At 41.6% G+C, this 18,078-nt stretch overlaps 1 protein-coding gene across 1 annotated transcript in view; it reads right to left on the bottom strand.

The window, feature by feature from the left end:
* ednraa (endothelin receptor type Aa) overlaps window positions 1-18,078 on the bottom strand; it is an 86,563-nt gene that overhangs the window by 50,990 nt on the left and 17,495 nt on the right. Inside the window, exons 2-3 of the mRNA XM_028802716.2 lie at window positions 14,939-15,462; window positions 6,799-6,926 (exon numbers count right to left, since the gene is read on the bottom strand). Coding sequence (XP_028658549.2) covers window positions 6,799-6,926; window positions 14,939-15,391 — 581 coding nt within the window. The 5' untranslated portion in view covers window positions 15,392-15,462. The remainder of the gene's footprint in view (window positions 1-6,798; window positions 6,927-14,938; window positions 15,463-18,078) is intronic.

The following is an 18,078-nucleotide window of genomic DNA, read 5'->3' on the forward strand; positions in this document are numbered from 1 at the left end:
TGCAAAAATGGGCGTGCTGATGTCCCCAGGTAGGGTTAGACTGTGCTATGGGACGGTTGTACTGATAAGACTTTTTGCAGGCTTTACTGTGCTGTAGATTTGCTATTTTTGACCCTCAATTAACACTCAACAGGCCATAACGACAAAGTGAAAAAACACATTGTAATGGGTGGACCTTCCTGCCAGGATGAACTCCCTCCTCTTATCTGGCTGGAAGGCCCAGGTGGCAAATGGGTAGAAAGAATGGCCTTAGTCAGGAGGGTGGCAGAAGATACCAGTGCAGAAATGAGCATACCAATGGGATAGACTCCCTTCTCTTATCTGGCCAGAAGACCCAGATACCAAATTGGCAGAAACAATGGCCTTAGTCAGGAGGGTGGCAGAAGATGCCAGTGCAGAAATGGGCCTGCCGATGTCCCCAGGCAGGGTTGGACTGTGTTATGGGACGGTTGTACTGATAGACTTTTTGCAGGCTTTACTGTGTTGTAGATTTGCTATTTTTGACCCTCAATTAACACTCAGCAGGCCATAATGACAAAGTGGAAAAACACATTGTAGTGGATGGGCCTCCCTGCCAGGATGGACTCCCTTCTCTTATCTGGCGGTAAAGCCCAGGAGGCAAATGGGCAGAAAAAATTGCCTTAGTCGGGAGGGTGGTAGAAGATGCCAGTACAGAAATGGGCATGCCAATGGGATGGACTCCCTTCTCTTATCTGGCCAGAAGACCCAGAGTACCAAATAGGCAGAAAGAATGGCCTTAGCCAGGGGGCTGGCAGAAGATGCCAGTGCAAAATTGGCCACGCCAATGTCCCCAGGCAGGGTTGGACCATGTTAAGGGAAGGTCTCATACTGATAAACTTTCTGCTGGCTTTACTGTGCTGTAGATTTCATCTTTAATGGTGGCACACATGTACATCAGAGGAGCACCCTCCCCACCTCATCCCGATGGGGGTGAGAGGGCACAGCCAACCGAAACTTCTGACATGACAATTCATTCTTCTTATTGTACAAGAGCTGAATTGTAAGATGCAATCAGGCATTTGAACCTCCTCTTATACTTGAAACGACGAACGCTGAATCCGAAAATTGGGCTGATTCATAAAATCAGTCTGTGAATGCCAATCGGGCTTAAAATGGCACCACATACTTGAGGCAGTAGCACTCATCACACTACTGGAGAAGAGAATGAGGCAACAGCACTAACCACTGTGTCACCGTCCCTCCCTGAAATGGCATTTCTGTCATAATCTGAGACACTTTTTTTTTGAAGTTCTCAGCAGTTCATCAAAGAGATTCCAAGAAAAGAATGCCATGTCTACCAGGGTGGGTATCCCTTTTGCACTTACCAGATGTTGACACCACATACTGTACTTATGGATGTGATGGTCTTCTGATTTACACATTTTTGACCACCAGTCACAGTATGGAGAAAGTCTTGTGAGCACAACACACACACTTGCCACCCCCCAGGGGTTGTATTTTTTCTTTGCCACAGCAGAAGGGAAATGCCCCTCCCCCGTATTTCCTCACTCCAAGGTGCCATGCCTAAGAAGCGCAGGGCGGCTTGACGAAAATACAAGCGGCCTTTCATGCGGAAATGTGCAACACATTATCTGGATTCCGCTTGTAATTCCAAGTAGCCAGAGGTGATCAGGTCCCTACTTGTGACCTTTGCCCCTACCACTCATTTTTTTCTTCTGCTGACCAGAAGTGAAGCAATTCTAACTAGAGTCATCTCAGGTATTTTTGCTGCCCCGGGCAGAGCGGTAAATGGTGCCCCACCACCCTCTTTGCTTTGAGTGGAATAAATGAAAGCCAGATCCATCCATAGAAACCTGGAGACACGAGAGAGGAGCCAGGACTGAGGAGAGCAAAAATGTATGGAGAGTTTAGATCAAGGCTGGATTGAGAAAACCCCCACCTACAGGATCCTAGGGGGGGCTTACTCCTTAACAGAAAGTTGATCCCAATGCAGCATGTGGACAACGGCGGAATCTCTCAATTTTGATTTTGGGTCCTGAGATCACTTCATAGAAGGCCCTCCTTGAGCATTTCAGTGTGCAGATACGTGATAGTTAGAGCGATGTGGTCACCTTTGGTCATTTTGACTTGGGGGGGGTCATCCTTGATCATATTTTCGCGTGAACACACATGAGGGGGGTCACCCTCAGTCATTTGGACTCTCAAATGCTCAGTCGTTTCATGAAGTGCGGTTTGTGTCACCGTGGATCATTTCGACTTGTGGATTCTCATTTGTTTCATTGATCACTTGGTCATTTTGACTCTTGGATATTCGACTGTTTTTATCAAGCAGATGGGCCCTCGTTGGTCATTTCGATTTGTGGACCCTTGGTCACTACATAGAACATGGGGTTGGGGCATTGTGACCCTTCATTTCACGAGGCAGGCGGGGGGGGTCACCTTTGGTCATTTCGACTTGAGAGTACTCGATCATTTCGACACCTTGAGTGGGGGTCACCCTTGATCATATTGTCGTGTGGACACCTTGAGGGGGGGGGTCACCCTTAGTCATTTGGACTCTCAAATGCTCAGTCGTTTCATGAAGTGCAGTGGGGAGTCACCGTTGACCTTTACGACTGTTCCATTGATTACTTGGTCATTTTGACTCTTGGATACTTGATCGTTTCCTCCTTGGTCATTTCGATTTGTGGACACTTGATCATTACATAGAACAATTGGGGGGCATTGTCACCCTTCATTTCACGAAGTGGGGGAAGGAGCAGGGTCACTGATGGTCTTTTCGATCATTTGTGGACACTCGACCGTTTGGGAGGTGGGGGGTCACCCTTGGTCATTTTGACACGTAATAACTCATGAGTTGGTGCGGGGGACACTTAATCATTTCATAAAACAGGGTAGGGGGGCAATGTGTCACCCATGTCATTTGGATAGTTGATGATTTCATCATACTGTGGGGGATATATTCAACCATTTCATCAAGTGGGGCTGGTGGGGGGGGGGGTGGTCAAAATTGATGTTTTCAATTTGTGGATACTCAGTCCTATCATTGAGCAGTGGGACCCTCACGAGTGGGTGGGGGGTGGGGGGGTAGTCTCCATTGATCATTTTGACTTGCAGGTACTCATAAATCCATCGAGTGGGGAGGGGGGCTTGGTCACCCTTGGTCAATTTGACCTGGCAATACTCACAATTGGGGGGGTGGGGACACTTGATTGTTTCATAGAATGGGGGGGGGGGGGGCAATGTGTCACCCTTGATTATATTGTCATTTGGATACTTGATTATTTCATCATACCATGGGGGGGTACACTTAACCATTTCATCAAGTGGGGGTGGTGGTGGGGGGGTCAAAATGGATGTTTTCAGATCATGGATACTCAGTTGTTTCATTGAGCAGGGGGGGTCATCCTTGGTCATTTTGACTCATGAATCCTCACAAATGGGGGGGGGGGGAGTGTCACTATTGATCATTTTGACTTGCAGATCCTCATAATTTCATTGAGTTGGGGGGGGGGGGCGGTCACCCTTGATCATTATGACACGTGAATTCTCAATCATTTAATCGAATGGTCATTTCGACCATTTGTGGACCCTCGATGATTTCATTGAGTGGTGGGAGGGGGGGGGTCACCTTTGGTCATTTTTGACACATGAATACTCACAAACCGGGATGGGGGTGTCATCCTTGGTCATTTTGATATGTGAATACTCACAATTGAGGGGAGGGAAACTTGATTATTTCATAGAACGGTGGGGGGAATGTGTCACCCTTGTCATTGTTCATTTGGGGGGGTAGGGGGTCAAAATGGATGTTTTCAACTCACGCATACTCATTCGTTTCATTGAGCGGTGGGGGGGGGGGGGGTCATCCTTGGTCATTTTGACTCATTGTCCCTCACAAGGGAAGGGGGTGTCACCATTGATCATTTTGACATGTGAATTCTCAATTGTTTTAATCAAATAGGTGGGGTTGTCCTTGGTCATTTCAACCATTTGTGGACCCTTGATGATTTCATTGAGTGGTGGGAGAGGGGGGGTCACCCTTGGTCATTTTTGACATGTGAATACTTGCAAATCGGGGGGGGGGTCACCCTTGGGTCACTTCGACTCATGGACACTCATGAGCAGGAGGGGTCACCATTGGTCATTTTGACCAATGTTATTGAGTGGGGGGTGGGGGGGGGCGGCCACCATTGGTCATTTTGACTTGTGAATACTTGATTGTTTCAGTCTATGAGGTGGTATACTCAATCATTTAGTGGAGCAGGCGGGATTGGTTGTCTGTGTCACCAGTGATCTTTCCAACTCGTGGACACTCAATCATTTCATTGAGCGGTGAGTTGGAGGTCAGAAATTACGAGTGTTGTGTTCGAATGCAGCGTAGGTACGGACCATCAAACAGCACCCCCCCCAGCCCTTGGAGATTTGAGAAGGAAATAAAAAGCACATATGAAGATGTGAAGAGTAAGGGAAGGGAGTCACAGATGGATGGGGGGGGGGGGTCGAATAACAACACAAAGTACTGTGTTGGTTATAGAAAAGCAGCCCGAAACAACGAGACCCATAAAAGCACCAAAAACAGCACAATTGTGAAGGAAGACCACAGACTTGACCAAGGCTACACCTGAAGAAAACAAAGAAATGTATGAAAGCTGAGTGCACTGCATCCTCAGATTGGGAAAACCACATGTAAGTCTTCAGACATTAAAACAGCGGTTCTCAAACTGTGGGGCGCAGTAACAAAACAGGGGGCGCGAATGTTGACATATGTGGCGTAATTTCGCTATTTGTAGGAAAATTTTAAACTTGTAGTGGTGTATCGGCAGCAAAAAATATAGGAATAAATTTTATTAGGGCTTCAAAAAAACGTTAGGGGGGGGCGCGATTAAAACTGTTATGAAAACTCGGGTCACAAATACTTAAAGGTGAGAAACGCTGCATTAAAAATAAATGGCACAATTACGTGAGAATAAAATAAAACAATATAATCGGTAAGGGCTCGTAGGTCTGTTTTATTGCCCAAGGTGGCCACTGAAATTCACCTAAATGGTTGAGCTGACCCTGCGTCACATGGCTTTATTTGCACAGCTGGTGACCAGCAGTTGCCATAACAAGTGTCAGGGTTCAAAATGTGGGGGGACACATGTGGTGTAAGTGCTACGATGGCAAACGGCCAATGACAATGGAAAAGTCCCGTCTAAGAAGGCTCTGTAAAGTGCGGGCATTGGGTTTCATGGACACTGCATTTAGTCTTTACTTTAAATTCCCTTCATTTCTCCATCAATCTGCTTAATCTCATTCAGGGTCCTCTCCATTTATTGTTTGTCTTTCTGTAATCCTGATAAGACTCAGGCACTCCGCCAAATGACTATTGTCAAGCCAGCTGATGACATAAAGAGACTGCATGGCATCTGTGGCACCAACAATGGTGGGTCAGACTGATGAGCACAGACTGAGATGGACACCAGGAGAAATGTGACAGTCCAAAGTGACCCAAAAGGGTGCCATTGTCATCTCAAACTGAGGTACATGTTGTGGGAGTGTCCTATATGGTGCTGGCCCATATGTCTTCTGCCTTATATAGTGCCTTTCATGTCTATCTATCTATCTATCTATCTATCTATCTATCTATCTATCTATCTATCTATCTATCTATCTATCTATCTATCTATCTATCTATCTATTTATCTATCTTTCTATCTATCTATCTATCTATTTATCTATCTTTCTATCTATCTATCTATCTATCTATCTATCTATCTATCTATCTATTTATCTATCTTTCTATCTATCTATCTATCTATCTATCTATCTATCTATCTATCTATCTATCTATCTATCTAGTCTATCTATCTATCTATCTAGCTATCTTTCTATCTATCTATCTATCTATCTATCTATCTATCTATCTATCTATCTATCTATCTATCTATCTATCTATCTTTCTATCTATCTATCTAGCTATCTTTCTATCTATCTATCTATCTATCTATCTATCTATCTATCTATCTATCTATCTATCTATCTATCTATCTATCTTATAGTGCCTTTCATCTATCTATCTATCTATCTATCTATCTATCTATCTATCTATCTATCTATCTATCTATCTATCTATCTATCTATCTATCTATCTTTCAATCTATCTATCTATCTATCTATCTATCTATCTATCTATCTATCTATCTATCTATCTATCTATCTATCTATCTATCTATCTATCTATCTATCTATTTTATAGTGCCTTTCATCTATCTATCATATCTATCTATCTATCTATCTATCTATCTATCTATCTATCTATCTATCTATCTATCTATCTATCTATCTATCTATCTATTTTATAGTGCCTTTCATCCATCTATCTATCTATCTATCTATCTATCTATCTATCTATCTATCTATCTATCTATCTATCTATCTATCTATCTATCTATCTATCTATTTATCTATCTATCTATCTTTTATATAGTGCCTTTCAGATCTATCTAACCTGATGTCAAAGGTCATGACCCATGTGACCACGCCCCTGACAGTCCTACTAGCGTCATGACGATGAAACCAAAACATGGCATGAAAACCAATGATAAACATGAATGCTGTAAAATAAGTTAATGTAAAATGTATGTTAAAAACATAAAATAATTACTGAAATCGTATCCTGGAGAAACAAAAACAAACAAAATGACCATCAAATTGGGCCAACATCAAGTAATAAGAAAAGGGCAAATGAAAGAGCCAAATGAGTTCACTTAGTTAAGAAGTATAATGTTGTCATTTTTGTAGAAAGTGGCATTAAAGGTGCACCGTACGTACCTGTCTACGCTGAGGGCGCAGAGGCTCAGTATGGTGATCCCCACCGACGACTTCTGCAGGAACGGCACAAGTTTACACAGAAAAAGCCCAAAGTATGAAGTTGCAAAGGGCCACTGCTGGGCCAGCAGCTAAGGAGAAGAAGAAAAATCCAACTAAATATTGGGCAGTACAGCTGATACTCCACCCAGAACATGATCAGGTTTGGTCCTACCTCATCTTGTTTGTAGTAATAGCAGATATACTCTTTTAATTTCATGTGTCTAATAGAGAATGAAGACAGCAGGGGTCTATGGGGACAGCACTGAACAAACCAGCCAGCCAGCACACTGTTTTTCTAAAGTTTAATCAGCCTGGGATTGAGTCGCCATCACTTTGAGTTTGTATTCCATTATGTACTGTAAATGAGCAGCTTCAGAGCCAGCTACAGGGAAACTTATAAAAACAGCAACCTTGCAAAGTCACATATGATTTCCATTCTACAGATAAAAAGCTACCTGAACGCCATCTACAGAGGAAAAAATCCATATTGCATCTATATAGCATCGGTGTTACGTTGGTGTTAAGAGTGGGATGAGTGAAGATTTACAGCCCAACTTAGTGAAATGGCAAGTGCTGAGACCTAAAATGGACTTGCTGTGTGCCTCTGGAGAGCATTCAAGGCTAAAATCCAGGATCTGGAGGCCTGAGTATTACTCTGAGTATTGTTGATAAACACCAAACATTCTCCTTGTCATTGTGTTTCTGCTCTCGAATTCCTAGCGTCTGAGCCTCAGTTTTTAAGGTTTGTCACGTATCTTCAGAGCTCTGCTGATTCTAACACTTCCACCCCACACCAAGACTACATGCTCCTTTTTAACTGCAGTTCTGAGACTCGTTCATGAGAGGACCAGTGGCCCAGGTCCGCCTCCTCTCAGTAACTCCGCCCCTTCTGGCCTGATGCCACATAACTCACCTGAGGCTGGAAGTCTTCGTTCATTCTGGAGCCAGCGTTGAAGGAAGTCAGAGCTCTCGATTAGCCGAAGGAAACGATCAGAGTTCTGCACTCTCGTGTGCCTCTTTACGTTTATGGGGTCCTCTACCTGGAGCCCCAACACTCCTTGGTTGTAACGGTCTTCCTTTTGAACCCATTATGGTTTGTTTCTGGGTAATTTATATTGTCTGCCCAATCATTTGTTATTTTTAGCACTCTTTCTGAATGCCTGGTCTGCAGGTGTAACCATCATGCTTCACACTAGGACACCAACTGCCAACGACACGACCATGTTGGTGTATGTGACAATCGTGACAATCTATGGGAGCAGTCAAGAAAGCTAATGGGATGTTAAGTAATATAGCGCCTGAGGTGTGGAGTACAAGTCACAGGGCCCCTGTGAAAGGCACTATATAAATGATAGATAGATAGATAGATAGATAGATAGATAGATAGATAGATAGATAGATAGATAGATAGATAGATAGATAGATAGATAGATAGATAGATAGATGTGAAACGCACTATATAGATAGATGAAAGGCACTATATAATAGATAGATAGATAGATAGATAGATAGATAGATAGATAGATAGATAGATAGATAGATAGATAGATAGATAGATAGATAGAAAGCACTATATAATAGATAGATAGATGAAAGGCACTAGATAGATAGATAGATAGATAGATAGATAGATAGATAGATAGATAGATAGATAGATAGATAGATGAAAAGCACTATATAGATAGAAAGATAGATAGATAGATAGAAAGATAGATAGATAGATAGATAGATAGATAGATAGATAGATAGATAGATAGATAGATAGATAGATAGATAGATAGATAGATAGATGAAAGGCACTATATAGATAGATAGATAGATAGATAGATAGATAGATAGATAGATAGATAGACAGATAGATAGATAGATAGATGAAAAGCACTATATAATAGATAGATAGATAGATGAAAGGCACTATATAGATAGATAGATAGATAGATAGATAGATAGATAGATAGATAGATAGATAGATAGATAGATGAAAAGCACTATATAATAGATAGATAGATAGATGAAAGGCATTATATAGATAGATAGATAGATAGATAGATAGATAGATAGATAGATAGATAGATAGATAGATAGATAGATAGATGAAAGGCACTATATAGATAGATAGATAGATAGATAGATAGATAGATAGATAGATAGATAAATGTGAAAGGCACTATATATTAGACAGATAGACAGATCTCTATAGCCAGCTTTATTAATATTAGATTAGATAGATAGATAGATAGATAGATAGATAGATAGATAGATAGATAGATAGATAGATAGATAGATAGATAGATGAAAAGCACTATATAATAGATAGATAGATAGATAGATGAAAGGCACTATATAGATAGATAGATAGATAGATAGATAGATAGATAGATAGATAGATAGATAGATAGATAGATAGATGTGAAAGGCACTATATAATAGACAGATAGACAGATCTCTATAGCCAGCTTTATTAAGATTAGATTAGATAGATAGATAGATAGATAGATAGATAGATAGATAGATAGATAGATAGATAGATAGATAGATAGATAGATAGATGTGAAAGGCACTATATAATAGACAGATAGACAGATCTCTATAGCCAGCTTTATTAAGATGTACAGTTTCTTTTTCCTGAGTCCAGTGGAAAGTCAAAACATTTTAAATTGCAGCCTTGTGAAAAAATGAAGTTCAGCTCAGCTAAATAGAAAAGGAAATGTCTACTTGATCTTATATAGGAAGCTCATCATGACCGGAAGGAAGCACAAGAACACCCTCTAGCCAGCTTAGTTCGGAAGCCAAAAGCAGCTGGCAGCCTCTCTGTAAATGGAAATCGAGCACCTGACAGCACACGGCCTCCCACATTATACTGAGAGACTGGACTTTCTCGCCCTGCCCAAATGCTCATCCATTGTACAGTCCCTTCCATATTAATCTCGTATAGTACTTTTCACTTATCTATCTATCTGTCTTAACCCTTAGTTATTTGTACCAATGATTGTTAACTGGTCTCTCGCGCACTTGTGTGTGTGTCTACTCCTCATCTGTTTACTGCTGTTGTATTATGGTTGATCTTTTTGCGAGTGTTCTGGGCTTGTTCTGCATGAAGGGTGTTGTACCAAAAACAACTGAGCTGAAAATGAATGAGTGACACAGCTCTGAGAGCCCCAAGAGACATATGAGATATCCGACTCGGTTTATTGTCACGTCTTACTTGTGTCTCTTTGAGGCCACTGAACATGAGACAGTATTAAGAACAAATCAGAAACAAGCAATGTTTTCATAGAGTGAATGAAGTACAGTATAAATAGTGTACAGAAACAACATCTTCAGGAAGACCTTCACTTTGTTCACATTTTGTTATGTTGCCGCCTTTTGCTAAATTCTTTTAAATTGATTTGTTTCCTCATCAAGTGACACTCAGTACCACAGAACGAGAAAGTGATAATAGAATTAATAGAAGTAAACAACTAAAATGCACATTGACACCAGTATTCAGACATATCCCATTCTAATGCTCCTCATTTCTACACCTCGTGTGAAGCCCACCTGCAGTCATTTCAGATGATCAGGAAAGAATCTAGGTGCCCAACGAGCTTCTTCTGGCAGCATTTCAGGGTGAGGCAAAAGTGCTGCCAAATAGAGCCCTGCAAATGTCCAGGTGCCCCCTGGTGGTGGCTACGGGGCCCCAGCAGGGTTGAGCTCCCATCCTCATAACCCATAGACCTGCTGGAAGCCAGGTGGGGCTGTCCTCTATAGGTCTTGAAAATACTCTCTCTTCCTTCCATGGTCAGGTTCATTCCAGCCGCCCGCCACAATATACGTATATGTTGTCACACAAGTGAGTAGAGGAGGCAGTCAAAGGGCTTAACTAAGGGTAAGATGTCGAGTTGGGGGGGGTTAGGGAAGCACACTGATCTGTTTTCTCCCTCTTCTACAGATCATCAGAAAGGAAACCCAGTTAAACCGGCAGCAAATGACCACATCCCTGTCCAGACCACGCCCCCTACTGACCTCACTTCCGCCACTCCCCTCACAGACCCGCCTCTTCCTGCACACCCAACTATAAAAGCCAAACACCTCTCCTCACCGGTTAGTTCTGTGTGGACTCAGTCCTTTGTGATTACTCGGGTGAAGTTTGTTTCACTGCATCTTTTGTGTCATAATATAAAGGGTGGATCCCCAGATATTTTTCTCTTTGTCTTCTCCTTATTACAATATATATACAGTCATTTGAAAAAGTTTGGGAACCCCTCTTAATTCTTTGGATTTTTGTTTCTCATTGGCGGAGCTTTCAAAGTAGCAACTTCCTTTTAATATCTGACATGCCTTATGGACACAGTAGGATTTCAGCAGTGACATTAAGTTTATTGGATTAACAGAAAATATGCATCATAACAAAATTAGACAGGTGCATAAATGTGGGCACCCCAACAGAGATATGACATCAATACTTAGTTGAGCCTCCTTTTGTCCTCTAGACGCTGTCCTCCTATAGCCTTTGATGAGTGTCTGATTCTGGATGGAGGTCTTGTTCACCATTCTTCATACAAAATCTCTCCAGTTCAGTTCAATTTGATGGACAGCCTGCTTCAAATCATCCCATAGATTTTCAATGATATTCAAGTCAGGGGACTGTGATGGCCATTCCAGAACATTGTACTTCTCCCTCTGCATGAATGCCTTTGTAGATTTCCAACTGTGTTTTGGGTCATTGTCTTGTTGGAATATCCAACCCCTGCGTAACTTCAACTTTGTGACTGATGCTTGAACATTATCCTGAAGAATTTGTTGATATTGAGTTGAATTTATCTGACCCTCGACTTTAACAAGGGCCCCAGTCCCTGAACTAGCCACACAGCCACATAACATGATGGAACCTCCACCAAATGTGACAGTAGGTAGCAGGTGTTTGTCTTGGAGTGCGGTGTTCTTCTTCCACCATGCAAAGTGCTTTTTGCTCTGACCAAATAAGTCCATTTGTGTCCCCTCAGTCCAAATCACTTAGTTCCAAAATGAATCTGGCTTGTCTAAATGAGCATTGGCATACAACAAGCGACTCTGCTTGTGGTGAGAGTGCAGAAAGGGCTTCTTTCTCATCACCCTGCCATACAGATGTTCTTTGTGCAAATTGTGCTGAATTGTAGAACGATGTACAGATACATCATCTGCAGCGAGATGTTCTTGCAGGTCTTTGGAGGTGATCTGTGGTTTGTCTGACACCATTCTCACAATCCTGCTCATATGCCGCTTCTGTATTTTTCTTGGCCTGCCAGACCTGCTGGGTTTAACAGCAACTGTGCCTGTGGCCTTCCATTTCCTGAGTCCATTCCTTACAGTTGAAACTGACAGTTTAAACCTCTGAGATGGCTTTTTGTAGCCTTCCCCTAAACCAGGAGACTCAACAATCTTTGTTTTCAGATCTTTGGAGAGTTGCTTTGAGGATCCCATGCTGTCACTCTTCAGAGGAGAGTCAAAGGGAAGGAAGCCCACCTTGTGATTGACCACCTTAAATACCTTTATATCTCATGATTGGACACACCTGTCTATGAAGTTCAAGGCTTAACAAGCTCATCACACCAATGTGGTGTTGTAAGTAATCAGCATTGAGCAGTGACAAGCATTCAAATCCGCAAAATGACAAGGGGACCCACATTTGTGCACAGCCAGTTTTTCACATTTGATTTAATTTCATACAACTAAATACTGCGTCACTAAAAATCGAAAACACCGCAATACTCCTAGGAAATGAAAGACAGACCACTGTTATCTTTATTGTTGAAAGGAGAGTCAATTATTATGCAGGCTGAGAGGGGTTCCCAAACATTTTCATATGACTGTATATATATATATATATATATATATCTGCGGTGGGTTGGCACCCTGCCCGGGATTGGTTCCTGCCTTGTGCCCTGTGTTGGCTGGGATTGGCTCCAGCAGACCCCCGTGACCCTGTGTTCGGATTCAGCCATCCATCCATCCATTTTCCAACCCGCTGAATCCGAACACAGGGTCACTGTATATATATATAACATATACATATATATATATATATTATATATATATAATATATATATATATATATTATATATATATATATATATTCATGGCATTCGTAGTCTGAATCACAATCTGATTGTATGGGTGGGTTACCTGCCAGGTAACGCTTGTGGTTGGTCAGCAAGTCGGCTAACATCCGCCACGGTGCCCTCTTTTCAGTTGCGAGAAGCAGATTATAGAATGGTTGAAATAGTTTTTACTGTCAAATAATGCAAAGAGTACGTGACATGTGTTTCGCCCTAATTCTGGGCTCATCAGGCGTACACACTCACTGCATCCCCTCTCGGGAATCGAACCTCGAACGTCAGCGCCAGAGGCGAAGCCCCCTAACTCTGCGCTACGGTGTGTGGTTCGTTCATTTGACAGCATGTAGATCAGGGTAATTACATTCATGGCATTCGTAGTCTGAAACACAATCTGATTGTATGGGTGGTTACCTACCAGGTAACGCTTGTGGTTGGTCATCAAGTCGGCTAACATCCGCCATGGTGCTGACGTTCGATTCCTGAGAGGGGATGCAGTGAGTGTGTACGCCTGATGAGCCCAGAATTACGGCAAAACACCTGTCGCATACTCTTTGCATTATTTGACAGTAAAACTATTTCAACCATATATATATATATATATATATATATACCAGCCATGGTGTAACCTCAATTCAGTTCTGTCTGGACCTCATGTCTGTAAAGACCATTACTTGCATTCACATATGGGGTAGATCCGCAGACCTTTTTCTTTGGCCCTGTGTTTATTTGACAATATATATTGTGAACCACCAGGGGGCATACGGCACACCAAACACCTGATAAAACATACGCAGAGCCCAAGTCCAGCACACAACACCCGCTTATTAAATATTCCCACCCCCCCCAACATTTCCCACCTCTCCTGCACAGTACCAGTCAGTCATTATCCATCCATCCATCCATCCATTTTCCAACACAGGGTCTGCTGGAGCCTATCCCAGCTAGCACAGGGCACCAGGCAGGAACAAACCCCAGGCAGGGTGCCAGCCCACTGCAGGGCACACACACACACCAAGCTCACACTAGGGACAATTTTTAGGATCACCAATGCACCTAACCTGCATGTCTTTGGACTGTAAATGTATGTGAAAACATCTCGTAAGTACATTAAAGTATTGCATTCATACATTAAAACATTTCGTATGTATGTGAAAGTATCTCGTGCTTACGTGAAAACATTTCATACTTACATAAAGGTATCTGAAAATGACTCATATGTACATAAAAAAACAACCCTATGTATGTGAAAACATCTCATAAGTGCATAAAAGTATCCCATTCATACGTGAAAACATTCTCATACGTACGTAAAAGTATCGCATGCATATGTGAAAACATTTCGCACGAGCGTAAAAATATCCCGTTCATACGTGAATACATCTCGTACGTACATAAATACCATACATATGTGAAAACATTTCGTATATCCTGTACATACGTTAAAACATCTTGTATGTTCAAGATATTTTCATGTACGTACGTACGTACCTACGAGATAAGGATTATCCCATACATTTTTTAACTATGTGGTTCAGAGCTTCCATATTATTAAGTATCTTAAACTATCTTTTATCGTTAATAGGAAATTGATGCTAAAATCTCCGCCCAGTAGATGGCAGTAATGGGTTATTAGATATGATCCCAACCTGCCAATATTTGGAAGAAGAAGAAGGAGGAGGAGGAGGCTTTTCACTCGGGACATGAGACACCTGCGCCATGCACCTCCAGCCCTGACGCCATTTCACTACAGCCTAAGGCCATACTTGACTTTCTTTTCTTATGTCTGCTAGTGAACGGGGTGGTCCAGTCTGCACCCCAACATCTCATCTTGACTCCTGTCTTACCCTCGATGGATGACAGTAACATATGCACTCAACACACTGTATATACATGGAGAAATAAGGCATCCGTCACTACTTGAGAGCTTATGATATAGGACCCTGCCCTAAATGCCCCGAATGGCTGGCTTTGGGACAGTCTTAGTAAATAGAACAAAGAGCACCATGCTGGATGTCACATCTTACCTTGTATGTAATAATCGGGATGTCAATGACAATGTAGATGAGGTCACCCAGGGCGAGACTGGCGATGAGGGCGTTGGGTCCATTCCTCATGCATTTATTTTCATAAATAATCCGGAGCAGGGTGGCGTTCCCAAATATTCCAACTATAAATATGATGCACGAAAGCACTGTGGTGACATATTTCAGAATTTTGTCAATATGGGGCGGCAGATGGCACATTGGGTCGCTGGGACGGGAGGGTAGTGACGTGTTTTGGAAAAGTGTGGGAAGTGAGATGGTCGACATGTTTGGAGTCACAGTGACCTGCAGCTGTTGGATGGCTGGAGAAATCCTCTGGGCTGGCTTGCTGCTGCTCTCTGTGATGTCCTTCATGCTGACATTGTGACACACGGCAACTCCTGCCACCACCATGAAAACTGAGAGTCTCCTTAGAGAAAATGACTGCCACTTCATCCTGGAAGCCCAATGAAGCAGCCAAATAATTTCAGATAATTTTGTATAATTTGTCCTTTCTGGCTTGTCACCTGAAACACAAACAGAATGGTCCAATGAAAAACCCACAGCTTCACATGTCCAGTTAGCACCACATCTCAGACCTCCCATTCCCTGCTCATGCAGATTTAACTTTGTTTCATTCATTTGGTCTTTGTTGTTGGCCCGGTGGTGCAGAGGTTAGCATTTCTGCCTCACACATCCCATTGAGTCCTTAACCTAAGTAGTGTTCATGTTTGTGATGTGCCATCTGTTGGAATGACAAATGCAACATGTATGTCTCTTTTATATGCCATTTGGTATGGGATTTGAAAAAGCAGTGTTAATGTTTGTGTTGCAGCATCTGCTGGAATGGCAAATGTGATGCATATGTTTATATTATATGCCATTTGGTGAGAGATTCATACAAGCAGTGTTAACATTTGTGATGCACCATCTTTTGGAATGACAAATACAATGCATATGTCTCTTTTATATGCCATTTAGTATGGGATACACGCAAGCAGTGTTAATGTTTGTGATGCACTATCTGTTGGAATGAGAAAAGCAACCCTTATGTTTCTGTGATATGCCATTTGGTATGGAATTCATAAAAACAGGGTTAATGTTAGTGATGCACCATCTGTTGGAATGGCAAATGCGATGCATATGTCTGTTTTATATGCAATTTAGTATGGGATACACACAAGCAGTGTTAATGTTTGTGAAGCACAATCTGCTGGAATGACAAATGCAAGCCTTATGTTTATGTGATATGCTATTTGGTATGGAATTCATAAAAACAGCGTTAATGTTAGTGACGCACCATCTGTTGGAATGACAAATGCAAACACATATTTCTCTGTGATATGTCATTTGGTATGAGAGTCATTAAAGCAGTGCTAATGTTTGTGATGCACCATCTTTTGGAATGACAAATGCAAGGCTTATGTTTCTGTGATATGCTATTTGGTATGAAATTCATAAAAACAGGGTTAATGTTAGTGATGCACCATCTGTTGGAATGACAAATGCAAGCCTTATGTTTCTGTGATATGCCATTTGGTATGGAATTCATAAAAACAGGGTTAATGTTAGTGATTGCACCATCTGTTGGAATGACAAATGCAATGCATGTCTCTTTTATATGCCATTTAGTATGGGATACACAGAAGCAGTTTTAATGTTTGTGACGCATGATCTGTTGGAATGACAAATGCAAGCCTTATGTTTCTGTGATATGCTGTTTGGTATGGAATTCATAAAAACAGGGTTAATGTTAACGATGCACCATCTGTTGGAATGACAAATGCAAACACATATTTCTCTGGGATATGTCATTTGGTATGAGAGTCATTAAAGCAGTGCTAATGTTTGTGATGCACCATCTGTTGGAATGACAAATGCAAGGCTTATGTTTCTGTGATATGCTATTTGGTATGAAATTCATAAAAACAGGGTTAATGTTAGTGATGCACCATCTGTTGGAATGACAAATGCAAGCCTTATGTTTCTGTGATATGCTATTTGGTATGGAATTCATAAAAACAGGGTTAATGTTAGTGATGCACCATCTGTTGGAATGACAAATGCAACCCTTATGTTTCTGTGATATGCCATTTGGTATGGAATTCATAAAAACAGGGTTAATGTTAGTGATGCACCATCTGTTGGAATGACAAATGCAATGCATGTCTCTTTTATATGCCATTTAGTATGGGATACACAGAAGCAGTTTTAATGTTTGTGACGCATGATCTGTTGGAATGACAAATGCAAGCCTTATGTTTCTGTGATATGCTATTTGGTATGGAATTCATAAAAACAGGGTTAATGTTAACGATGCACCATCTGTTGGAATGAAAAATGCAAACACATATTTCTCTGGGATATGTCATTTGGTATGAGAGTCATTAAAGCAGTGCTAATGTTTGTGATGCACCATCTGTTGGAATGACAAATGCAAGCCTTATGTTTCTGTGATATGCTATTTGGTATGGAATTCATAAAAACAGGGTTAATGTTAGTGATGCACGATCTGCTGGAATGACAAATACAATGCATATGTCTCTTTTATATGCCATTTGGTTTGGGATTCCTCAAAGCAGATGGGTGCCAATGACTTTTATCAGTTTCAGGTGATTTCAGAGACAATTGTGGGGTCTTCTTTATTCATGAAGGGGTACCAGCAAATATATCCACTTCTGTATGTCCAAATAAACCCTTCATTAATGTCTGGTTTAAAGGTGGTGCCCTTGGGGTAGCTGCTCTTCTACAGCCCATTTCTAACACAAGCATGTGCTTTGTTAAGCTCTTGTTACAGAGCAGTAAGTGACCAGTAGATGTACCATAGGTGGACCTCACAGTAAAGTGATGTCACTGGGCCTTATATTCTTGTTAAGATCAATCAAAATATGAACTCGGCTTATGCTGTTGGGCTTCCATTTTCAACAAGTTGCGTGCAGTTAGGGACATCACATGTGTCATATTTGAAACTTTATAATTAACAAGTGACATTCAGAGTCCTATCATGCTACAGAGAGAAGCATTTGGCTTAGCACATGGAATATCCTACGGGTTCCAATTCAAAAAGACTGGCAGATGATCCGAGTGGTACGTGACTTGGCAGATGCAGAGGGCCAAAAAAGCATCATTGGGGTCCCGACAGT

The sequence above is a fragment of the Erpetoichthys calabaricus genome, chromosome 5 (assembly GCF_900747795.2).
Source record: "Erpetoichthys calabaricus chromosome 5, fErpCal1.3, whole genome shotgun sequence".
Classification (NCBI taxonomy): domain Eukaryota; kingdom Metazoa; phylum Chordata; class Cladistia; order Polypteriformes; family Polypteridae; genus Erpetoichthys; species Erpetoichthys calabaricus.